Source organism: Numida meleagris, chromosome 1 (genome assembly GCF_002078875.1).
Source record: "Numida meleagris isolate 19003 breed g44 Domestic line chromosome 1, NumMel1.0, whole genome shotgun sequence".
Lineage (NCBI taxonomy): Eukaryota > Metazoa > Chordata > Aves > Galliformes > Numididae > Numida > Numida meleagris.
In genome coordinates this window covers 36,325,287-36,351,668 of record NC_034409.1, presented here as the reverse complement: position 1 = coordinate 36,351,668, position 26,382 = coordinate 36,325,287, and the positions used below count along the sequence as shown (strand labels likewise).

General features: G+C 42.3%; 2 protein-coding genes across 11 annotated transcripts in view; both read left to right on the top strand.

The window, feature by feature from the left end:
- PTPRR (protein tyrosine phosphatase, receptor type R) overlaps positions 1-3,157 on the top strand; it is a 145,194-nt gene extending 142,037 nt beyond the window's left edge. For all 7 annotated transcript variants that reach the window (XM_021385167.1, XM_021385168.1, XM_021385169.1 and 4 more), the window contains one exon: positions 1,930-3,157. In XM_021385167.1, coding sequence (XP_021240842.1) covers positions 1,930-2,023 — 94 coding nt within the window. In that variant the 3' untranslated portion in view covers positions 2,024-3,157. The remainder of the gene's footprint in view (positions 1-1,929) is intronic.
- Positions 3,766-26,382, top strand: part of PTPRB (protein tyrosine phosphatase, receptor type B) — a 67,480-nt gene continuing 44,863 nt past the window's right edge. The window contains exons 1-4 of one of the 4 annotated variants that reach the window (XM_021385163.1): positions 3,766-3,920; positions 5,141-5,533; positions 14,129-14,367; positions 19,332-19,608. In XM_021385163.1, coding sequence (XP_021240838.1) covers positions 3,866-3,920; positions 5,141-5,533; positions 14,129-14,367; positions 19,332-19,608 — 964 coding nt within the window. In that variant the 5' untranslated portion in view covers positions 3,766-3,865. Of the gene's footprint in view, positions 3,921-5,140; positions 5,534-14,128; positions 14,368-19,015; positions 19,239-19,331; positions 19,609-26,382 lie in introns of those variants that run through there. The other 3 variants (XM_021385164.1, XM_021385166.1, XM_021385165.1) reach the window with 3 other exon arrangements.

Sequence of the window (26,382 nt, the reverse complement as noted above, 5' to 3'; positions counted from 1 at the left end):
ATGTGTACTGCATTGCACACACAGGGTTTGGAAGCACCACAACAGCTCAGTTTTGCTTACAAGCATGGAGCAAATACTCAGCGCCAGGTAGGCTTACGTATGCCCCAGGGATTTTGTGTGTTATTTCAGTTCAACAGAGGTAGGTGCAAGGGTCACCTCCACAAATGGCCTAGTGTAGCCAAGGCAGTTTTAACCTTCTCTTCCTGCCACGTGCTGGTCCCTGGACAACTTTCCTTCCTTCACCCCTTCTAACAGTGGATTGGAGCTGGTAAATGCGCTCCTGAAAGCATGTCCTGGGGGAGTGCTGGCAGAAGGACAAGGCAGGCTGGGAAGGGGACGTGTGGGCTGAGCAGGACGCAGCAGGAGGAGGAAGGAAGGAGGCCAGGCAGTGCAGAGGAGCAGAGCAAAGCCCTCCCGTCACCTTTAGACTCTTGCTGGATCTCTGGGCAGGAGATGAGCACAGAGGAGTGCGACAGCAGGCAGCCAAGAGTTATGGATTTGTGGATGTCTTTGTTGGCAAAGCAAAGAGGCTGCTTTTTGCACCAGATGGGACCATTTATGGACTTGTGATTTCATTCCTATAAGCAACATATCATAATAGACACGCAGCTTACTAAAAAGGGTTTTACAGTTGTCTGAGCTCACTGGAGGAGCAGAGGCAGCTGGTCACTTTCCTACAGAAGTAGGCATTAACTTAATCGTTTTTGCTGCTACAACCATTTAACCATCCAGTAACACTGAGGAAAATAAAAGGACCTTATGGTAGCAGATGAACTTATCTAATACTAACGGACAGTATTTGCCAAGGCATCACTACCATTTTTCACCCAGCTCTATATCAGTACACCCTTTTGTTTCTGCTGCTTCTGAAGTGATCACGTGGGAGATTGTCAGAGTTTCTGCTGTAAGGTGCCTGGCTTCTACATCACTCTGGATCCAAATCCCTCTCTGCATTTCATTGCTTTAGTGAAGGTTTAGCTTATGCCAAATACAATACATGTCTTAATGTCATCCTTCCCCCTAAGGCCATTTACTCATTCATCCCCCCAGAGGTAGGCAGCCTTTCCAGGGTAACCTAAGGACGATCACATTGCTTTAAATACCCTGGCAGCCTTTACTTGATGAGAAGTGAGATCTGAAAGATTCTAGTAATTTCAGAATGAAGCTCAGTTTAATTTCAGAACTGAATGTAACTCCTATTAAATATTGCACCTACCTCCTGTAGGACATCATCTCCTTCCTACTGCGGTTGGCAGTGGACATGTGGGACTAGATCCTCATGGTTCCACCTAAAAAAGGAATCATTAGCAGTTGAATGTATTAAGTGGAGGCATCTAATACAATCTGACTGTAACTAGTCCTTTTTATGGTCAGGTTAAACACTTTTGTATCACCATTGTTGAAATGAGTCACTGCTGTAAAATTTCCTAGGTGGCTGCTGTTCAGACAGGATGCATTGTAGGCGTTAGAAAGAGGACAGGAAGAGCTGTTCTCTGTACAGGCAATCTGAGGGTCAATGAAGGTTACAGTTTTACTAAAGGACAAAAATGAAAGGCCAGATTCTGAATCCTCCCTTGCTCCATCATTGGCAATGCAGATTCCATGCATCTGGCCCTCTATGCGCAAGTGACTGAGCAAAATTCTCTATGAATGCGCTGAATTTGAAATGTAGGTTTTAACAATGCAAACATCAGATTTCCTCTCTAGTTCTTACTTTGATATTATCAGCACCAGTAGTTCATGCTATATGTGTGCTGGATGGCATAAGTCATAAGAAAGTACTTCTGGGGAGGCAAATCTCCCTCTTGCTCAAGCGAACTCTAGGTCAAAAATTGAGAGAAGTCCTTATATAGGCGTGGAGCTGCCAGGGACTGCAGGTTGTTGCATTCATAACAAATAAGATTTCATTCCCCTATCTTTTCTTTTCAGAGGTGGAATGGTTCAGACCAGTGAACAGTATGAATTTGTGCACCACGCACTAAGTCTGTATGAAAGCCGACTTTCTACAGAAGCTGTCCAGTGAAGACAAGGAGGGTAAAACGAATGTCTGTCTCTTGAGGTAATTTGTTTCATTACCTACCAGCAGCTTCTTCAAGGAGTTTACTGCAGTGGGAAGAGCGGCTTTGAAGCCAGCTTCTGAAAGGACTGTGGACAGTTTGGCAAGAGTATAAAGATTGCTGGACCTTTACTGTATATGAATGTATTGTGAGCTTCCCAAAAATGATTTCTAAAGAAGGTACTGTACTGAAACTATACATGGATTTCACATATGTATCTAAAGGTGGGTTAGTTCTGTAATACTGGTATCTGCCGTATGGAATGTATGTATGTGCTACTGCTGGAGTCGACTGGACATAGAAACTTTACTGAAGAAATGTTTATCAAGTGTATAAATGCTTTAACGTTTGCAAAATGTCTTGTGAATGGACTGTCAACTGTACTGTAAAGTGCTATTACTGATTATGTGGTGAGCTTGTTTCTTGGCCACATAATATTCTTGCTGCTAAAATTGCAAGTGTTCAATAATGGGTTTAAAAAAAGAAAAAGAAGATGAGATAAAAAAATTTAAGTCTTGTTTTTGAAAATATTCAAAAGCAGTTAATATTTTGTATGGAAATATATGTTCTTCATACTATTAACTATTAAATGTGTATTTACTGTAGGTCTTTCGGAGCAGCTGCAGAGCACAATGTCTGTTATTCAGTGTGTACGTATTTACCCTGTACTGTTGACTGTCCTAGAACACGCTTCTGCTACAGACCCAAATCCAGTGTATTTGTAAATTGTGTAAGTCATTTTACTTTAAAGTTTTAAAAGAAACTTTGTAGCATATATTAAATAGTAAGGATTTTAAATATTTGTCCATCTTTTATTAATACAAGATTTTTTGCTTACGTTGTTTATCTGCTCTATCTCTTTCAGTGAGAGATAGATGCCTTTAGTGATATGGACTGTTCCATGACAGGTTATACAAGAATGAAAATGCTGCTATGACTGTTTCCTTACTGCTCAGTAAGAATTTGTTTTTAAGAGAAATGCAAAGTTGGCATTATGACTTACAGCACTGGGAGGTCTGTTCACAGGGTATCATGAGTTTTTAATGCAGTGATGTTGACTTTGCTTCATACTGCTAATAAATTACACTTGATATAAAATATTTACTGAAGTCTCTATTTTTTGCTTAGAGTAATGCAACGCACATTCTTGTACCCCAAAACCAGGCAGAGCCCGGTACAGTTTGGTGTACAATATACATCATGGCTTCAGACCGCTGGAGAGTAAATCCTACTGACATTGAGCAAAGTGGATCAGCTGGTGAAGGCACAATCAGCAGCACCTGATCCTCAGGAGAGTTTATATAAGACGCAGTATTTACCTGAGAGATCTGCCTCCTCTGCTTTCCTTCTCCCCCTCTCTCTGTCTCTGCTTGGCTTTTTAAGACTTGTGGAGCTAGAAATATGAATATCAGGATTTTGCTTGATTGCAAATAGTTACAAAAATGTGTACATTCTCCCTGGATAATACTTACTCAGCACCATCCAGATCACCTGTGGACTCATTTCACAGGCAATTAATTACACAAAAGCACAATCCCTTTTCTTTGGACTTTTATTCTAAAGAGGTTCAATACCATCTCTTGTAGTGCCCTGCGTGTTTGCATTTTTCCAAAATAAAGCAGCTAGTAAACTGTGAAGAATCATATGAAACGACAAAGTGGTGTAAAACTCCCCAAAACAATTGAATAGAAGGAAGTGCTCGTCACTGACTTTTTCCCCCTGTGAAGGCACATTTCCTTCCTAGCCTTCGCTTCGCTTATCTGAGGTGGTTTTTTTTAAGAGAAGCATGGGCAGTTGCTAGAGGGAAAATGGAGTCTTTAATTCACGTCCTGATTTTTACCTGTCTTGCCGTGATGTTCTCAGGTAAGTGTTCTCTCCCCACCTCCCCTCCACCGGTTCGGTCTTTCCGAGCAGAGACCTGCAGGGCAGCCGGGGACTTACAGGACAGTGTCACTTCTTTGCTTGAGCTCATACAAGAGGGATGGGGGGCAGGGCCAACGCAGCCAGTTCTGTTTAGGTTTCTCTTTCAATGCTGGATATACCTCTTCTTGTTTTTAAGATCTCCTGCTTGACAGTACAGGAGATGAGTTTTGGGGCAATCTCTTTGAAGGGGAAACTCCTATTTTTATTCCTGTTTTGTATAACTTCCAGGGGCAGGAGATTTCTGTGATGCTTAGTTGGAAACTACCCAGTTCTGTAAAAACAGAGGAATGAAAAACCTCAACGAAGGGAAATACACATTGGTTTTAGCTGTAGTTAATAAAACTATATAACTAATAAAATGTTTGAGTAACTGAGAGTAGAAGAGAGAAAAGCATAAATAAGATGGGGGCAGAGAGGCTGCATTTGAAATATCCAGATCTGTGCTCTGTGCCGTGTACTTTTTTTGCCCCAGTAACTTTGGAGCTTTTTGAGAAATGAGTCATAGTTGTGTTCATTAAATGTTTGTTTTCTGTATTTATGTATGGCGGAACAAAGAGCTGAGCTGATATGAATTAGAGTGTTCACAGAACTAGCAGCTAGAGACACTGGAGTAAATCCTGTAAGAGACGTACTTCCTATCCATAAAGAGCCTCCATTCCTATAAAGGCACGGGTACTGAGAGGCATTTTTCTTACGTGTTTTCTTCACTAATACTAAGAGTTTTACTAAACCAATCTGCAAAAATATTGGGCCATAAAGATGAAAAAAGATTGAGAAATCTTGTAGATGAGTGTCTGCACGTTTTCAAGTGGGGGAAGTGGGGTATTTAGAATGGGTATCTAATGTTAGAAGTTCTCGTATTTCTTTTATATCCAGTGGAGATTTTTCTTCATTTTTATATCTAATGAAGGTCAAGGTGACATTTGCCACAACAGTTTGCTTTTTGTGTCTTGACATTACCGTGAAAAAGTGCTTGCATCATGTGGGCTATACATTTTGGGTTCTTTTATAAAGGTTAAACGGAAAGTTCATGAAAAGTTGAACACTTAGAAGGTGGGAAGGGAGATTTATTTGCTGATGTATTTTAAATCATCAGGAATTCACTTTTTGTTAAATAACCATGTATAATCAATTGTATTTTCTGGGATTTTCTCTTCCAGAAGGGTTTCTGATTATCCATGTCCAGAGACAGCAGTGTCTTTCAGAAAGGAGAGGGGTCATAATGGAAAGGTGCAGTATGACCAGCCCCAACCAGCAGTGGCAATGGATGTCTGATGACAGGCTCCTCCACGTGAAATCTGGACAGTGCCTGAGCATCTCCACACGCTCCGCACTGTCATCTCGCAGCATCGTTGTCAATTGCTCCCAGGCAGTCAGGTGGACTTGCCACGAGGAAGATGGGTTCCTGAAGGTTGCCAACAGCTCACTCTTTCTTACCAAGCAAGGTCAGAAGGTAATGGCCAAGCAGAGTAAGAAATACCTTCATACATGGATGCAGCTTGAAGCCAGCGAGACAGGAAAACCTGTCTATGTAAATCTGTGCTCAAAGCAAGGTGAGCTATTCCTTCAAAGAGACATCCTAGAAGTTGGTGAGTTTGGTGGAGTGTGGTAGAGCACTGGAACTGGCTGCCCAGAAAGGTTGTGGATGCCCCATTCCTGGAGGTGTTCAAAGCCAGGTTGAATGGGGGCCTGGGCAGCCTGATCTGGTGGGTAGCAACCAGCCCATGGAAGGGGGGTTAGAATAGGATGATCTTTAATGTCCCCTCCAACCTAAGCTGTTCTGTCATTCTATGATTCTATGATAAGTTTAGGTAACAAAAATGTCTCTATGTCTCTTCTGTGCTTACTCAAATGGTAAGAATTATGATGTTTGATTCACACATAAAAACATCTTTTCATAGTAAAAACAAAAAAAGAGTTAAAAGAACCATAAAAGGAAAGCTGAGATTAGTGCTCTCCTTCTGAAAATGTTTTGGTTTTGTTTTTTAATCAGGATGTCCCCCCTTTTATCTACTCACAGTCCTTGGATCAAAGCAAGCTCAGCTCACTATTCCTGTGTCATTTCCTTCTTTATTTTTAAACAGAAACATAGATTATAATTCCTTGTAGTTTTTAAAATATGGATGTGTACAAGTCCTTCTCCTCATTCATTTAGTCACACAATCCAGATTCAATCTGTCAAGAACAAGAAGGTATCTGAAAATCAAAATCCATGTATTAGTCTGATTACCCCAAATGCAAGACTAGAAGAGCCATACAGTTTACATATTCATGTGTTTATGCAGATTCACTCTACCCTTGGATGGAACATCTATGAGAGCACTCAAAATCCTGAATATAATCTTAGAAATTCTTGCAACGACACTTAGATATGCATGGGCCTGTGCACGTGCTTCTGGATGTGTCGATACACCTGTGTAGTTGTATGTTACATATCCGTAGCAAAAAGGAAAAAAGAAAGGTTTGAATTTACTTAATAATGTTCTCCTTGAAATCCTGTTGTCAGTCATTCATGACAATCCTTTTGGTATTCTACTTGCACACTTTTAAGTTGTTCTTCATGGCAAATAAAGACAACCTGCACAGTTAAGCTTTTTAGTAGGAAACATACCATTTATTCTTATCTTTACATGATTTTAAAAGTGTTTTATGATCCAATACTTTTGCATCCGGCCAAGTTTTCAGAACATTTATAACAAATTCCTTGTTCTTTCTAACCAAGGAATGTTGGGGCATCATTGATAGCTGATCCTCCCATTCCTTGGAAGGCTGGATAGCAATTTTTTTCAGCCAGTCTGCACTTGCAGGAATCTAGACACAGCAATGGGACCACTCACTTCAGTGGAAGTCTGAAAGAAAAATTTGCATAATCAGGGAATGGAAAATTGGCTGAGATGCAGTCCCAGCCTTCCCTTATATTTTAAAGATTCACAAGGCAAAATAATTTGAATTCCTGTGTACCTGTGACTAGAGTGAGAATGGCTTGCTTATTCAAAGACACCATGAGAAGTTAAGGTGAAGTACCCAGGCAGTGTTATTTCTGCAGACAGTTGGATAAAGTGTCGCCTAATAGATTTAAGGTAAACTTGAATCCTTTTCTTAGTCATCATGAGAGGAGGAGCAATTTGAGACCAATGAGTACTGAGCAAGACAGTTCTCCTAGTAAAGAAGCCTGTTGATCCTCTTTAAAAAGAGGATCGCTGTCTTAGTTATCTCCTTTTTGATAGCTCTTGGAAGCTGAGAAATAAATGATACCTTGTGACCCACAATACCTAAGAATTCCAAGTATACAAGAGTAGAATTAGTGCAAAGAGATGCATTTTTTCAAATGAAAATATCAGTAAGTGCTACATGAAAAAAAACTAAGGCCCACAGTGCTGGTCTTGATGGTCATATAAATGTCAAAAATTTCAATGCTGAATTATTAAAATTACTATTCTAAGCACATCAGTCTAAATTCAGCAAAGCCTGTAGTGGATCAGCCTAAAATAACATATTCAATCTATATTTAGATACGATAGTAAAAACTGAGCAAAGATTTTGGAGCTGAAATGGCTGTATGTTTTCCTGCTCCTGACTAATATCATATTTGATTATCATTTACCCTTTGTTTTCATAGTATTCATAAAAAACATTGGTATTTTCACAATGGAGTAACTTACTGAATTGAATCCCAAATATCTTATCAGCTCAGATAAAGAACATGCTCCAAACCCAACAAGTGCAACTACCTTTTATACTGGCACTAATTCAAATGCCAAGCATGATTTGTTCTAAGCTTGGGGAAAGTCCGAGCTCGGATTTGGATTTCAAATCAGAAATTGATTATGTTGGATATACAGTTTTTGCTACAATCCTGGCCTAAATGACTCTTTGTGGAAATCCAGATCTGTTTGGTCAGAGATCACTCTAAATCTAACAGCAGACAGCCCATCCCGCACAAAGCCATTGCTGATTCTGGCAGCTGGCTGAAACAACAGACATGACAAAAGCCCACAAGGTATCATCTCCCTTGAGGTGGTGGGACATCAGGTCTCCTTGCATTCACGAGGTTATGGGCAGAGATGCACAGACTCTTTAGAGCTAAGGCCTTATTTTCACTCGCTGGCTCTTGGAATCTGAGCTTTCCTAAGTCTGGGATCCAGTAGGAAGAAGGGGATGGAAACAAGGAGGAGGAAAACATGCAGTAGCTGCAGGGGTAGAAGGCAACATGAAGGAGAGGGTGGTGTTTGAAGAAATGGAATGTGCCTAGGGAGTGAGGTAGGGTGCTCACAAGAAAAGTAAATATCAACTCATTAGAAGCATGTCTGGAACAGAGGGAGAAGTAAATGTTTCATGTTAATGAAGATCATCAATGAGTAGTTGGAAGTGTTTTCATAGATACAGTGAAAGACAAAGTATGGTTTTACATGCAGAGAATTGGCAGACGTGAAGGATTCTCAGGCTCCTATTTTGTATTTGGATGTATATTTGCAGAGGAACCTTGTGCACAGTAAATAATGTGAAATTTAAAATTAAAAGTCACAGGCAATGTTATTTTGAAAGGAACAAAGATCTTTACTATGATTGAGAACAGCAAAATCTGTTGCAAGCAAATAACAAATAACCCAGAGCGCTGCAAATCTTACACAGTAATGCTGCTGTCTCTCCTGAGTGGCGTGAGCAATTCTTACGTCTCTTTTGCTATGGAAAGTTTAGTTTCACTAAAATATCTAACTAGAGAACAGAGGCAATGCTATATGGCGCCTCAAATATTACCAACAACTCTCAAAATATTTACGACTGAAAATTATTCGCTAAGTGGAGAATGATTTCAAACAGGGAGATACAAGTCCAAGCTGTATGCTAAGATTACTCACAGTGCTGTAGAGACTGACGTGCTGCCTGTAGAGCAGTCTAGTCACAGAAGTTGACATGAACTGTTTTGTAATGCAGTACTCTGTGTTGCATTTCCCTTCTGCTATAATGAATACAGTAGGGACATCTCCTGAAGTAAATGTAGCTGAAAAACCCTAAAACTGTGGATTAAGAATGAAGCCCCATTCAGAAGAGAAGCTGATTTTGTAGACTATGGCTTCATTACTTCTAAACATAGTGAGATCCACAATGATAGAAAACAAAATAGATGAGAAAGTCAAACAGCGCCTTTCTATCTCTTGTTTTGTTTACAGTCTGACATAGACAAAATATCAGATATTATACATAAGCAAAATCCTGACATGCCTTCTGTCACTGACTGTTACTTTCACAGTCCTACCTCCGAGGCTATCCTAGTTTCTGGCCCTATATCTTTGCTGCTTTATCACCTTCCCGTCACACTGGCTTCTCTCTTCCCATTACCACATTTTCATTTTGGCTACTCCATATACGAGCATGAGCACTGTCAGCATCAGTGGCGAGATGGGGAGGAGAGCTGGGCAGTGTACGCTCAGGGTATGCTCTGAACCAGCCGAGCAACTGCAGAATGTGGTAAGGAAAGATAAGTGCATCATCCTGCTGGTTTTCTTGGGAAAGGGGAAGGACACCAAAGAAAGGTGGCAGAAGCGCAGGAAAAGCTGCAACTCTCACCCAATTTTGTGATCATGTTAATATCTCTGGGCCTTAACTTTTCCACGCCTTAGTGCTGGTAATAACTGCAGCAATCCATCCACAGGTTCCTCACAGGTTGTCTTTTTCTACGTGTGCCCTTTACATTTTTCTCCAGAATAAAATAGGAACAGTCAGTATTTTCACTTTACTTTTAAATGAATTCAAACTTTTTTCCCTAAAAAAACATTCAGCCAAACCTGCTTTGATCTCCCTGAACTATTATTTCATAGGGTTTATTAAGCAAAAGAGTTTGATTAGAAAATACTAAAATGAAAAACTAAAAATTACTTGAATCTTCTTTCTTTGCATAAAGCAGTACCTGGCTGACCACTTCTGCTCAGCTCCTCCTGGAAAAAGAAAAGTATCAGTGTCAGACCCTTGGGCATAACTACAAGTCCCTGCACATAACCCAATACCGTACTGAGAGAAGCTCAAAGATAAATGTATTTTTACATTTTCTAAACAAAACAGAAAAAAATACACTATGGTTCAGGTCTTTCATTTTGGTAAATTTTCAAAGTCTCAATGATGTCTAGTTCAGTGACTGTAGAATAAAAACAGATAAGCTACTTTCACAGGAAAAAAAATGTAGTGACAAAGCAGCTCCCCAGAGCAACCAGGAGGATGGCTTTACTATTTCATCCAAGCTGCAAGTGCTAACAAAAATGTCAGTTTTCCATTGGCCCTATGAGAGCCCTGAGCAGCTGTCTCAGGTGCCCTAAAGGCACTTCAGATCACACGAGATATTGACACGTAGGCAACCGAACCAAGCCCTAGGTGTCTACACAGCAGCTACCTTTCTAAGCTCTCTTCAGTAGAGACCTGTGGAGTTAATGGGGCCTGGATTCCTTTCAGTGACCAAAAATGCACTTCAGGGTGAGTTGGGGCTATCGGGATGTCAGAAGCAGGGCTGACAGAGTTATGGTGTTATCACCATCGTTATCTGGGATCTTCCGCTGGCAAGTTCTGAAAGAGCCTCCAAGTGGCTGCTTCAGCATTTCAAAACGCAGCAAGTCCAGGAGATATCCAGCCACTCTGGCATGAAAAACAAGCCTCTCTAACCTCTACAGCCCTTCAGATAAATAGGACATTTTTCTGAAGTAGCAAACATTTTGCAGTTTTCAAAAGCATGGGGAAAGAAAGATGATTTAGCAGTTTTGTTATTCTGTCACATTCCTACCAGCAATCTTTTTTTTTAAAGAGAGTCTTTCTTCTTGCAGTTTATTTACAAGTACTCAGTAGACAACCAGAATGAGAATTAATTTTCCTGCATGTACAGAGATTATAAAATCACCCCTTTGAGTGTAGAATCTTGCTGTCAGCAGGTTAGATGCAGCCTTACACAGCATTTTTTTGTATACAACAAATATCTGAATCATTTGTGTTTCACTAGCAGTGCAGCCTCTGTGTTCTGAAGCTGTGCTTTACAGGGGCAGGCAGATTGATCCAGTGCAAGCAGCTGCAGCAAGCTGCCCCACTCTGGCTCGCCCAAGCCTGAAGGCTCTGCCATAGGGTTCCCAGTGCTCGACAAGGAACCAGCAATACTCACACAGCACCTTGCCCAGCATACATGCAGAACTGATGGATTTCCTTTGCTTGTAAGCAGCCTGCTGCTGTGGATGCAGTCTGCAGTGCACCCCATGGATGAAATATGCACTTAGTCATAATGTCATAATTCCTCCTGGGTGTACTACTGATGATTACAATAGTATGTTCACACACTGTACATCATTCAGCCACTATTGATCAATGTCACTGTCAGTTCTGCAGTTCTGTTCCCATGAACAGTTTTATGACTGATTTCCAGAGAGACTGCTAGAACAATGTTAAACACTTCTGAGAAATCCCACTGGTGCGAATCCTGTGTACTTAGCTGATAACCAGATAGGAGGTGAGTTTTTTCTGGTTTAAAAGGGATACAAATTTGGAATTCAAGTTGTGCAGAAATCTGTTTGCTGGAGTCTTATAGTAAAGAGTTTTCTTTTGTAAGTGCCTGCTGCTAAAGAAGAGATGTGAGGGCCCTTATACTATGACCCTAGTGGCTTTTCTTAGATAATTTAAACCTGGATCATGATATGCTTGAAGTGCAAGCAGAGCTGGACCCTAGTAGTCCAGCACTGCATACATGAAAAGCACTGGTACACATGCCCCAAGTTCAAGTACAGCCTACCGCTACCCACAAGCCATTTCCATCTAAGGGTTACAGGTTGTCAGCCTCTGGTTGAAGGCTGAAGCTTGAGGAAAGCTGGTGGCCCACTGCCAGGCGGGGCAGTGACCAAGTGGCCCTTCCTAGTACATCCCCAGGCTGGTGGCACAGGTCTGAGGACCAGGCACTTTGCTGGCAGCGGGGTCCGCCTCTCCCCTCAGCTCCTGCACCAGGAGTACTGCTTACCCCAGGTGCTGGGTCCCACAGGTGCTGTTGGCAGAACCGCAGACCTTTTATGGAGTAGCAGCTCTCCTAAAACACACTTGGCACTGGAATGTCAATGTCTTCCTGTTGGAATAGCTGCTATTTGTCTGTAAACAAAGCCAAGATTTTTTTTTAATGGCTTTAAGTTGGGTGTGTAAATCTAAATTTAGGAACCTGGTTGAGTGGCCTTTTTTTCTAAGTGGCTGCTGACCGCTCAGATGTCATTTTTTTAAAGCTATCTTCCTATCAGTAGCCTACTCCCTGCTGAAGCTGGAGATATCTGAGAGGCACAGAGCCAGCAGGCTTAATCCTGTCCAAGTCGTCAGTGTTGGCATCTCTAGTCACCCACCGCAGGCTTTTAAAGACCTCCGACTAACAGGAGAACCCCAGGAACAAAGAATGACATGGACTTGAGACTAAGTTGGGTCTTGCGTCTGCTGAAGGGTTTGCTTCAGCAGCTGATGACAGCTTGAGCATGGGGCTGCTCTTGCCAAACTCTTCCCTGGCCTTTGAATGGGGACCATGGAGGTACGTGATGCAGGACCACAGCAGACTTCACACCATAGGCAGTCTGCAGGGGATTCTACAAACACAGCATCAGCAGCATGAGGGCTGTCATGCAGTGCTGGAGAAACCTGAGTGTTTCTTTGTAAAAGAAAGCAAAACGCAATCAGCAGTACAATTTACCATGCCTTGGCTTTGAAAAATATTGGATCAACAATTTTTGTAATGAAGTGGATACTTGGTCATTTATATTTTCAGGGAAACACAGATAAAAGGAGGGGAAATGTTTCAAGTAGGTATCATCCCATCCTGGCAAGCCAGTCCTTGAACAAGAGGATCCTGAACAATATACCTGGTGAATGCACCACGCTGTCAAGCATGAGAAACGCTTGTATGAAAGTGTCACTTACAAGGGTTACTAATCTCACTTCTATTTCTGGATGCAAAGGAAAGTACCATGAGTTTTACTAAATAAACGTGTTAACATGCATGTTTACACATATATCAAAAATAAAAGAACCCCAAGAAAACATAATATTGACTTAATGGAAGCTCATCCACTGATCCTTTGGGTAAAGAGGTAATCACATGTTGACCTGTTAAGACATCATAATTGCACACCAAGTAATTACATTTGGAAGCTTCTGCTGCAATTTAACTCAGTCATTTATTTTTTTTTTAACAGGGCTTGTGAGCTAAAATTATTATGAATGGCAACCAGCCCAGTGGCTCAGCAGCAAAACAAGGTTCTGTCATGTTGTAGACCCCAGTTCAAGGACAGACAAAGTGTCTTGGGCATTGGGCCAACACACACTAGCTGTACTCCAGCAATGGCAGGGCAGCTTTTTGTGAGGAGAAGGGGCCAGTGAGTAATTTCAATCGCTTAGCTGAAACGTGATGCTACCAGATGTAGAGGCCACCACAGCCTGAACCCTGCCCTCACAGCCACAAAGAAAGGATATTAAATACATACCAATTGGGAGGAAGAGCCATGAAAATGTGGAGGAAAAATGTGTAGTAAAATCTTTCCTGCACTCTAATTGCAACTTTGGCGTTCTCTGAAGGATACGTGACTAAAAAAGCAAACCCAGAGTTATATTTGCAGACACTTTAGTTAAATGATACCATTGTTAGCTGAACCTTGGAAAAAGAGCAGTCAGGGGTTAGCATGGTGTCTATGTGGGATGGATTTAAAATCACAAGAGGAATGTCCCATGTGGGCACAAGGAACTTCATTATCATGCACAAAGTCATAATTTGAATTTACACCAATAAAAGGCAGATGAGAATCTGTCCCATGTACTTAAACACTGGGCTTTTTATGGACTGTATAAAGCTGAAATCATGCAGTCTGACTAAACATGTAAGTGAAAAAGCTATGAATGAAAACATTGTGTTGTTAATGACAAAATACAGCCTTTCACTACACTTTGGAACCAGTGAAGAATTGCACTTAAAATGAATGGTATGAAAGTTCGTGGATATTTTGCACAAACTTTGATGTTTGTACTGAAAGCAAAAACTCTAGAGCTGACAGGTGCACTTAAACTACTTAGAAGCCATAACTGCCACATTTATTGGCATCTAAGGAACTGGTTATAAAATTGTAGAGCTCATTTTAATTACTTTCCTTTATTTATCTTAGATCTCCTAGATGCAGACGCTTCTGTATGGAGTACTACAACGACATCCTCCCCTTTAAACACTACTACCTCTAGGCCTGACAATCTGCCGGCGAGTAGCACAGAGATGTCCATCAGAAATGTGACTGAACACTTCACAAAAAACTTCATTGAAAACCTCTTCTTTGACTTGAAATCTGCAGTAACAGAGAAGCCCTCAGTCGCATCTACTCCTTCCCAATACTCCAGCACTACAGAGGAGGTAAGGCAGAGGAATTATTGATTGATTTTTATTAAGCCTGCTCCACTCTGTGGAGCCTGAGAGCTATTACAGGTGGATGTTTCACAGACTAAAAAAAGCCAACTGCAGGACTGAGCTTTGTTTTTTATTTTGATGGGATTCTTTGTTCACGCTGATAGTTCCCTTTTCTAGAAGTACATCTGCAGAAAAAATCTGCCTCTTCCGTACAGCACAATCGTGGTGCACACAGTGCTTTGGGAAAATGTCTAAGCTACAGGAAAAATGTTCAGGATATGTGAGTACCAATGGAATGCTCATTGATGTGGTAGGAGACATGGGAGCTGGGGTATCCGTTCCCAGCGACTTAGCCTCTGCCGTGGGTTTGTTGCATGACGTGAGGGTCTTGCTCTAACTGTGTTCTAAGAAACAGTATGTTTTAAGAGCTCTTTTAGGATATTTGAGTTCTGAAATTGCACACATGGTTTACAAACTAAAGTGAAAACTCAGTCTTATAACTTGCATTACTAGGAACCCTGTCCTTGACCCTGGTCAGCTTATCTGCTGACTGATATTCAGGGAAGACACACAGCCATTCCTTCATCTATGTCTGTTCTAGAGTCCAAACACAAACAGCTGTGGCAGAGGAGGGGAATGCAGGTGCCAGCCCCATACACAGAAGAAGCTAACAGTGAGCATTCAGTACCTCCAATCTTCTGGTTTTGTGCGGGCAAGCCACAGTTAAGTAATTTGAGAGCAAACCATCATCATCATTGGCAAAATGTCCAGTTAGACCTAAAGCACTCAGGAGATGATTATTCACTATTTTGCTACCAATACATAGGGATTAGAGCTGAAAATCCCTAAATCCCCTGGCTTTTTGTTCAGGAGAGTGCACTGCAGGCTATTTATTGGGGTCAGTGAACGTGTTTCAGCTATTACTTTGAGTGTCAGTGTTACTATAGATGAGAGTAACAACAACAGGAGCTTCTACATATCCTGATTATTTTAAGGAAATCCTGTACAATCTGGTTTGAACAACATCACTACAGACTGTTTCAGACAGGGAGAAAGTAGAAGTGTCACCCAGGACAAGGCTGATGCAAATTACTGACTTCAGGGTTTATGGACCCTGTCAGTACTATTCTACTGCTGGCTACAAGGGACCGAGCTGATGATGGATGCACCACACCCTAGTCCAGAGGTGAAGGATAGTTCTTTCAAAATATCATTATTTGGGGTCGGTGCAGGCAGGCTGAGCTAATTACCCCATGTTCTCTGCTCATATGCAAGCCTCCTGCACAAAGTATCTGTCTCCTCCAATGGAAATGCCCCGTGGAACTGGGTATTACCCAAATATCCTCCAGCACTCCTACTGAATAGCCCTATCAGTGCTACAGGAAAGGCACTGTTTGAATTGAAGCTATCACCTCCTGGGTTCCTACCCCATCTCATCTCCTCATTTACTTGACTTGCATTCATCAAGGTGCTTAGGTGAAAGCTTTCAAACCAGATTCCTGAAGATAACCATGAAAAAAATTCATGAGTATATGTCCCTTGAAATGTCCAGCACATTTAAAAGATCAATTGGAGTTAACATGATACTTTGAAAACATGTAGACTAATAATTGCTATCAGGAAGACAATAACTTCTATGAACTGCATCTGCCCCAGGCCAGGTCCTTGTGTTTGTAAAATTAAAGCCTTGATGTTATTTGGCTGTAATCATGCCTATTGGGAAGGTGGGGGGGGGGAGGGGAGGCAGATGACAATGGTAACACTTTAATCAAACAAAATATTTAGTTTAGAGCGGCCTTGGATTTCAAGTAAAACTGCAGCTTGCACTTTCAAGCCACGACAAAAGCTATGCAAAGCCCATTTCCTCTTGATTAGAGAGACACAGAGAGAGGTTGGTGTAAAAAAAAAAAAAAGTCAGGAAACCTTGGGAAAGTGTCTGAAAGAGACTTTGGAGCCTGCTATTAGAGACACATCCGGCCACTCCCAAAAGTCACTTCCAGTTCTTTTTTTTTCTTCTTTTTAATTAGTTTCTTGGCTTGCCACACAGATCAGTAAGTGTTAAAGGCTGCGTGACTGCTGATTTGCTGAAAACCCATTTATTCAAAACCACTCTGGAAATAATTACTTGTATTATGTTGACTATTCTATACACATATATGATTGATCCCTCCTGCTTTATTCCAGTATTGGCACAGGCATCTGTGGCAGACATTACTTCTAAAGCAGCTTTGTATGAAGTATAGAAAGAAGTCCCAAAACCCATAAACCTGTACTTTCTTACTAATATAACTAGACCAGGTTAAGGATTTTACGATAACTGGAATAGGAGTAATAAAGTAATTATTATTACTTCTAATTTTTGGGCAATGGTAAGAAGCGGCAACATGCCTTTTCTTCACGCATTATCTTATGTTAGCTGGAAAAGACAGACATTCCCAAGAATCTTTATATTTCACTTTTGATAAGTTACATTTATTTCCTGGGTATTGTAAGTTTGCAGTAACTTCTTTTTTTCCACACATTACATCTACCTAACTAATTTACACCTACATCTATACACCTGAATTACAGTTTCCCTGCAAATTCAAGTCATGAATATGCTTTAAAAAGTCCCTACAATGCAAGCTCCACTTTCCCAGAAAATGCAGGTTGATCTGAATATGCTCATTTTCAGAGGGGTCTGAAGTGATCCAAACATCTCAAAAAACCTTCAAATTTGCTCTTCTTCAGTGCCAGAAAAATGTTGAAGTAGTTTATGCCATTCAGTCACCAAAACATAATTGTCTAAAAATGATTTTATACTGCAAAAATCTCTGACCTGGCACTGATTGCAAGACACTTATATCAGTTTAGTCCCAGTCCCATCTAATACACACACCTTGTGTTTTCTATCAACAGATTATAACTGAAACAACTCTTTGAGGCACAGTCCTTCCTTTTATCTAAGTATGTAAAACATTTATTCCAAGGGAGATTTAGCTCTGCAATGAGCTTGACAGTTACATAATAATCAATATATATTTATAACATCAAGTAAGATTAATGATCCTAAAGTTATTGGTCATCATGAGTCTTTGCATCGTAAAGCTCAACACTCTCTGTTCCAGGCCCCTAGGACCATGCATGGAGCTGCACTGGGACAGATGGTTTCCACAAGCCCAGGTCACCACCCATGGGTGCTAAGATCTTTGGTTTCCCAATGCAAGCTAAGGTTTTTCAGATATCTGCATCATGTTTGACAGGTGAATGCCCCCCAGAATGCTACAGCAGCAGCTGCCGTGAAAGGCAGACTGACATTTTTAAATGGTAGCACCTTTTTCTCTCTGAATATCAGTACAAGGACAAAAGCAAAACAGGGATTAACTTGCTTGAGGTACAGCTTTTAGAAGTTAAAACCATGAATGCATGTACAGAAAAATACAGAGAAGTGCCAATTCCATGTGAAAAACGTAAATGTTGAATTCTTCCCCGTTTGGACAGCCACAAATTTACCCAGTGGCTTCTACGTTATTGCCCATCTGAGTATCTGAAGGTCTGAAACAACTTTAACAGTGACTCTTCTCCCTCACCTCACCCTGCATCTGCATGCATATGAGTTTTAAAAGGCTGAAAACTTAAATAAAAGGAAATGGGCGTGTGTGACAGAAATGGAGAGCTGTGCTGCAGCTATAGCCGAATTCAGTTTCTCACAGCTCGTTTTGTGCTTTCTTTAAGCACAGAGTCTTTTTGCTTTCTCTGGTGTGTAATTTTAGCTTGGGAGTTATTTTGGGGAATATTCAAGGACAGACGTTGATGCAGAGCAAAACAAAAAGCATGGCCCTTGATACACGGCTTGCTCCTCTGTCAGCACATGGGACTGAAGGCAGTGGCTTGGTGGAGGGCTCCAGCAGAGCCCTCCTGTCCTCATGGCCCCCTGCCATGGTGCTGCAGGATGAGGGAGAGGATGGAGGCCTTGGAGGTACACGGTGCACCCTGCGTGCCCAAGGCTGTCCTTGGGACAGAGGTAGTAGGGATTAGCCATGCAGACCCCTAAGCGACAAAGGGATGTTTTCTCACAAAAAGGAGCTGGAAGGGACATTTTGGGATGGCCGAGGTCTAAAGCAGACAAGGCAGGCATGCAGAGAGGTGGGCGTGAGGTGAGGGGCAGGTGAGGTGAAGGCGGGAGGCATGAAATGGCAGCTGCCCGCATGAGGGGTGAGGGGCTCGAAGAAGTAGGAGCCCCGTGGGGAAGGGGACGAGGGAGGAAGCAGCGAGGAAGGAAGGGAGGTGAGGTGGCAGAGGGGGCCGAGAGGAAAGTGAGGGGAGAGGAGCCGGGTACCAGGGAGTGGGAAGGACTCGGGGCGGCGTCCCGGGGCCCATCGCCCAGGACGACCCGCGCCCCCGGCCGGCTGCCACGGGCCCCGGGGCGCCGCCCCCGCATCGAGCGGCGAGGAAATCGCCTTTTGATTGCGGAAGTCCGCAGCAAGGGCTCCAGCGGAGTCAGCCCGGGTCAGAATGGCAGCGTGGGAAGCGGCGGCCACCTCCCCCGCCTCCTCCGCCCCCCGCTCCTCCTCGGCCGCCGGGCAGCCCCCGCGCACCCCCCGCCGCCACCCCCCCCGGCCGCAGGGAGGCGGCGAGGCGCCCGGGGCAGCCCCGAGCGCATGCAGCAAGCGGGCGGCCCGGCGGAGGGCTGGCTGGGCGGCCGCCGCGGGGAGCCAGCCCGGCGGGGAGCGGGGCCGGGGGCGTCCCCAGGGTGCGCGGGGCCGCTCGGCTTCTTCATCCCCCCCCCTCCCCGCGAGGGGTTCCGCGGATAAAAGCGGGTGGCGATGCTGAGCTATGGAGCGGGACTCGCCCTGTGCACGGTGCTGGTGCTCAGCGAGGTGAGGAGGGCTGCGCAGGTGGGTTTGCCCCGAGGGCGGCAGCGCGGCCAGCCGGGGTGCGGCGCGGCTGCCGGCGGGTGTCGCAGCGCTCTGCCCGCACTCTCTCCGCAGGCCGCGCGCGGGGAAGCGGCGGGGTGCAGCGCCAACCTGACGGAGCGCCGCGTGGCCGCGCGGAGCGCCTGGCTGCGCTGGAGCGCCGCGGCCCACGCCTGCGATTTCAACCTGACGGGACGCTCTGAGGATGGCCGGCCCGCCGGCTGCCGGCCCGCCCGCGCCGGCAACGGCTCCTACGGCTGCACCGTGCGGGACCTGGAGGCCGGGACGTGGTACCACCTCCGCATCGAGCCGCTCGCCGACGGGGAGGCCGCCAACGTCACCCTGCAGACAGGTAAGCCGCTGCCAGAAGCTAGCGCAGCAGCCTGGGAGGGAGGCTCGGCCGGCGGTGAGCGCGTTCTGACGCTGCTCAGCCCCGCGAGCTGCCTCCCAGCACGGTGCTTCCAGAAGCAGTGAGCGCTGGCATCCGTTGCTCTCATCCAAACCTATTGGCTTCGTAGTTCCTCAGGTGACACCATAGTCGCTGTGTTTAAAATGCAGTCGATGTCATGACTGCTGGATGCTGTTCAAGAATAACTCACCGTTTCGTTCTAATACCGTGTCATACTGTTTTATTTATCCCATCTCAGCAGAGTCTAGAAGTCAAAGTAAGGCTGAAATTTCTTGCATGTCCCTTTGTGCTGAATACAACCACTAAGATGTTACACTGGGCTGATGTGTGCGGAGCATTGCCGTGCTGGATCCACGACTAGCTGTGAAAGTGCTCCAGCAGTGCCCTTTGTGCGTGTGTGTTTGTGTGTGCGTGTGAACAGCGCAGCACTGTGAAGCAAAGAGCCACACTGAGCAACCGACTGCAGTGCAGAAGAACGGGACTCTTTCTCCATGTATCAATGTTTTTTTAAGGGTAGTGATGTCCATTCCAGCTTTTTGCTAACACAAGCCTCAAAATGGAGATGTCTTAAATAAGGTGCATCATTAAATGCCTCCCTGATTTGCTCCTAAAATATTAGCATCAGAGAAGTATTGCAGCATTTGCATTGAAGATTATGGTGGCTAAACACTTAGCAGTTGCTTAAACACTTAGCAGTTGCTAGTTCAGACACCCCATTTACTGTTAGACCCTTTTCCCTGCAGTAACTCTACAAATGCAGTAAATACCCTCCATTCATTTGCCTTGGCAACAAGTTTAAAAATGTCTAGTGGCCAGTCTGTTGGTGTGGTAGGTATATGTTAAACTCAAGCAGTGTCTCTTGGTAAAAGCAAGTAGTACTTTCTATGCAAACAGTGGTTTAGGTCCATATCATATATAATCCCAACTCTTTTTAATATTGATAACTTGTAATTTGAAAAATGAAAGAGTAAATGATCCATTATCAGAGTGACGTTATGAAACACCATCAGTGCCGGGTGCTGGAGTTCTAAGGAGGGACGCTTGAGGTGAGGTAAAGGAAAAGATAGCACTTTAGATCACATATTGATTAATGCGTAATCATTTAGGCAGTAGTTTGTCACAACTTTTTATCAGTAAATACATTTTGCAAGACTGTGAGAGGGTAAAAGTAACTGATGTAATTGCTGATTGTAGCCATACTGTATCAGCAATACATGTAGCTGATGTGGGAGTGAAAAGACCGATTACAGTTCAAGCTGAAATAGTACAAATTAGCTGACCGTAGTTGAAGTGTAGTTTGGGTTTGGGTTTGGATAGCAGAGATTTGTCAAAAGCATGAAATAAGAATAGAGGAGCTGTGGTTTCCTTCCAAGACAGCTGGTCAAATTGCTCCATGGTTTCTCACATCTCTTAATTTAATTGCATCTCTTGCATTGCTTGATAGAGTTTAAAATACGCACGTAGCTCCAGAATTTGATCTAAAGGATGTGTAGGCTTTGTTATACCCCTCAGCAACCTTACGTTGTATTGTCTATACTATGCATTTCAGTGCAGAATGAGGTGCAGTTCTATACTCCTCTGTGTGTTTCCACTAGGGGCAGTGCTTAAAACCAGTTTTCTGGAAGCTCTCTTCACCTGTACCATTACAAGTTGGTGTCAGTAGTTTTGGTTTATGGTATATGTTCCTGGAAACTATCTGATGGATATGGAAGTATGAGCAATGTTTTCAACCATATTGTAAACAAAATTCCCACTGACTTGAATGGTAGCGGAACTGAGCTATCATGAGCCATCTAAAAATATGATGTCTGACCTCGCTACTCAGTGAGGTTCCCTTCCTGAGCAGTACATCTAAGAAAGCTGTCCTTTGGAGGTGCCCAGCTTTCTCCACTGACCAAAAAAGGAGCCTGAGTTAAACTAGGAACCTGAAGTTTGAATGGCTGGAGTGAGAGTAATCATATTTCATATGTTTACTTTTGCAAAATTAGTTCTTGAACACCTGTATTGCCTTGATAAAATAAATGAAGACAGAGGAATTCGTGGATTCATGTATATACATAATTCAGAAACTTTAACTTCTTCCCCACATTCAATCCTATTACAATTTTTATGTTCTCATTCCTGTTAGGAGTTCACTTTTTCATCACATTTGTTATACAACGTACTGGAGCAGCTAAGCCTGTAACATCCAAAATACTTCATCAACTTTTGATTGTGATGTGTTCTGATTAAGAGCTTATAGCGAAAGTGATGAATAATGCATACCATAGTTGCAGTTATCATGTAAATGATTGGAGAGGATCAGCTCCTTGACTGATTTAGCCTTCTGTGTCTTTAATTTTACAGTAAGATGGTAATTAGGACGTATTATGTCTGTGCTGTGTACAAGTTTGATATTCCAATAGAATGAGCAAATAAGCATGTAGCTCACCAAGACTACATAAGCTCTCATGTAATACCTTAGTGAATCTGTGAGTAGAGCAGCAGCTTCCATTCAATATCTGAATGCATACACCTGAAATCTAATAACATAGGAATAGCGATGCAGGAAAGCACACTAGCCCATTGAGGTGGAGTCCTTTACATCTATTTACTCAGTGAAAATTTTATCTACAGACTATTTCAAGTGGCAAGTACTTAATCCTCTAGAGGAGAACTAAAATAGATCCTCCAAAATGATGGCAAATGCAATCACTTACACATTGTATAAGCCTGGTATCCATAGACATGCAAACTCATATGCAGTGTTGGCAATTGTGCTATTTTGATAGAATAGGAAATGAAGAAAGTGCTCTGCAGTTACATTTTCCGCTGGAAACCTGAGTTTACAGATGTTAGTAGACACAAGTCTGGATATTTTGTTTATTTAAGATTAGTATTTACCATTTGTTACATGGTTCAGTGTACATATATTTATATAAAACAACATATAAAACCATGTAAGAAGTCAGCATGCTTGGCATTCTGATGTTGAGACAATGTATGCACCTGTTGGTGCATTCTTCTTTATTGATCTCAGTAAAACTCTATTACTAAGAGCTACTGTATGACAAAATATGGTATTGTGCCTTTCTTGATTTTGGAGAAAATACATTTTACATCTTCAGTTCCCCAAATGTCAGTGCATCTGCATAACTTTGTATTTCAGTAGTGTATCTTCAGGAGATGGCTCTAGGTTTTTAAAGTAAATTGGCAGTTAAAAACAGTAGTGTATGAAGAGATTCTAACTTACAGTTACTTGTATGAATTTTGATTCCGAGTTGAAATTCAGACGTAAAATGCTGGTCTTGAGAGCCACGAGACACAACTTGAGAATTTCCTTGCTTTCAAAAAAATCTTCTAAAATAGGCTTAGAAATAAGATTTTCAACTTTTTTTTTTTTTTTGACAAAAGCATTGCAATGATATATTTTGTTTCTGCTTAATCCAGCTTACCTGTACTGAACGAACTAACAGGTAAATAAAATTTTGTCCGAATTGCTAAATATTTGAATGAAAAGAAGCTAAAAATTTTTACCATCTTAGAAACAGACTGGCAGAGTATTTTTTCCATTGCAGTGCACAGCTGTAAATGCCAGAAGCATAGCTTGGCCGTGTGTTCGTAAATTTCACATTATATGGGATAAATCTGATTTTTTAGCCGTGTGTAAGGACAACTGCTGTGACATGGCTCCAACTATAGGCCGTATAATCCTATAATCCATAATCAGCCATAATGGTTGTGGTCATTGTCTCAAAAGGTAGAGTACAAAAAAAAAAAAAAAAGCAATGTAGATTGTTCTGAGGATTTTATGTTGCATGTCAGCCAAAAGAAATGGGCATTTGTACTTAAAAACAGTGAAATGAAACCTTTTTGCTTAATCTTTGGAAAAATCCTTGTAACGTAAGGTAACATTTACTGTTTTCTGAAAAAGGAAAACTAGAAAAAAAGGAAATAATTTGGTAGGAAGAGAGCTGACACTGGAAGTCAGGAGTTCCCCATCCTCAGTCCTGAGCACTAATCTCAGTTATTTTTTTTTCTCCTGCATAATGCAAGGGTGATTTTGTGCTTACAGAATGGATTTGGGAGTCGTTTCATGGGAACTTGATTAAACTATATCAGTTGTTTCTATAAAATATGTTTATAGCAGTGGTGCACACAAAGCAGATTCTCCCTCCCAGAAGTTAAAATTAAGGTGCAGTGTAATTCAGGCAACATCAAGTCTTCTGGACTTTGTAGACCAAGAGACATTCATTTATATAGTATTAAATAGTACATAAATATCTTTGAAAATACTTTATTTCTGTGATATATCAGTGTTGTACTGTTGCCAGCAAAGAATTGTATAACAATGTAAATGGCTTTTTAAGTGTTTGTTTCCATCCAGGGCTCTTTCAGCCCAGGCACTTCCCAATCTCATTGTTCCTTTGTTCTAGCGGATGTACAGAGCACTGAGTGTTTTGTTTTCTGGACCAGATAGATTAGATAAAGTCTGAATTTCTGAACTTCACCTTCTAGGCACGCAACTCTTTTTTTTTTTCTTAATGCACCTTGGAAGACAGATTGATTAGGATAGTATAAGCACTTCTAAAAATGTAGGAGGTGTCTTGTAGTATGTGACAAATAATGTGGATTACAATGTTGATTACTTTTGCAGGTCTAGTGACCATTCAACCTTATCCTAACTTTGTCAGTAAGGGGGTTGAACTTCTTGACAATTATATCATGACTGTTTTCTGGCTGTTGGTCAAATTAAAACTTTTCCAGCTGTCTGTGCATCTGACCATATATAGCACTGGAGTTTATTTCAAATTCCCCAAGTTTGACCTTATCCTATTAGAGCAATTGCCTTCAAGCAACAAGTCCCTGCTATTCACTTTTGCCAACATAATAGTCTTTAGTCACTTAGTATGTTTTATAGGTGGAGCTGGTACTCTAGCCCATTGTTAAGATTTCCTGATTCTTTTTATTGAAACCTCCAGTTTCAATTGCTGTAACTGAGTGAAGTTTTATTTGGCCTGAATTTTGATGTGCTCAGTTTTTGATTTCAGTTTAATTTTTTTTTTTCAGATTTAAGCAGAAGTAGTTTGGCCTTAAAGAAAGAGTTCAAGAAAAGAAGATAGTTATTATTTTTCTTTGTTTATTTTATTCATTTGATCCTTTTTCCTTTTTCCTTTTTCCTTTTTCCTTTTTCCTTTTTCCTTTTTCCTTTTTCCTTTTTCCTTTTTCCTTTTTCCTTTTTCCTTTTTCCTTTCCTTTTTCTTTCCCTTTCCTAGCAACAGTGTCTCTGTGGTCCAAAGCAGGAATATGGATTTTAGCAGAGATCTAGGTTCAAGGGGACATGGTGTTTTTCTTCTGAAATGCTTTGTTTGACAGAGCATACCACCCAAACCTTGCATCATACATTCTCATCACAGCTTTGTAAGAAGCAGTGAAACCTCTGGAGAAGAACAGCTTAAAGGCTCCTATCCTCATGGTATTCCTATCACTGTATTCCTTGAATGGGAGGTGATCTCATACTCTTTCGTCTGCCTTGTTAGGGAACAGGGCAGGAATGGCTACATTGGAAAAAAGTGGTCTTAATCTGTTTTTAAGGCACTGCGGATATGGAGACCTCAGTTATCAGCCTTGATCACAGATTGATAGAATGACTGAGTTTGGAAGGCACCTCTGGAGGTCCAACCTCCCTGCTCTAACAGGGCCACCTGGAGCAGATTACCCAGGACCATGTCTATACAGTTTTTGAAGATGCTTGAGTCCCTTAATCATCTTGGTGGTCCTGCGTTGGATTCTCCATTATGTCCATGTCCTTCTTTTTCTGGGTGGCCCAGAACTGGACGTAGTACTCAAGGCATGGCCTCACAAATGCTGAGTAGAGTGGAAGGATCGCCTCTCTTGACCATATTTTACCTAATGCAACCAAGAATACCATTAGCCTTCTTAGTGGCAAGGGCACATTGCTGATTCATATTCACCTTGATGTCCAGCAGGACTCTGGGGTCCTTTTCTGCAAAGCTGCTTTCCATCTGGATAGCCCCCAGTGTGTACCGGTGCTTGGGTTTGTTCCTCCTCAGTTGCAAGTATTTGCACATTTTTGTTAAACTTCACGAGATTCTTGTGAGCACGCCTCCTCCACCTGTTGAGGTTCCTCAGGATGGCAGCATGAACCTCCAGCAAGTCAGCCACTCCCTCCAGTTTCACAACATCTACAAATTCACTGAGAGTGCACTCTGTGCCATCATACAGATCATTAATGGAGATGCTGAACAGGTCTGGACCCAGTACTGGGTAAGTACTGATGCCTGGAGTACTTTGCTCATTACTGGACTTTTAACTAGTCATCGTACCGCTGAACACTACCCTCTGGGCCTGGGTGTTCAGCCAGTTTTTTATCTGCCTCACTTATCTGCTCATCCAGCCCATACTTCACCATCTTCTTTATGAAGATCTTATGGAGGACATTGTCAAAGGTCTTACTAAAGTCCAGGAAGACAATATCCATTCTCTCCCCTCATCCATCAGACTAGGCATGTCATTATAGAAGTCTATCAGGTTGGTCAAGTGTGACTTCCCCTTGATGAATCCATGCTGGCTACTCCTGATGACTCTCTTCTCCTCTGTGTGCCTGGAAATGGTTTCCAGGATTACCTCTTCCATCACCTTCCCAGGGATTGATGTGAGGCTGACTGACCTGTAATTCCTCATGTTCTCCTTCCTGCCCTTCATAAAGATAGGAGT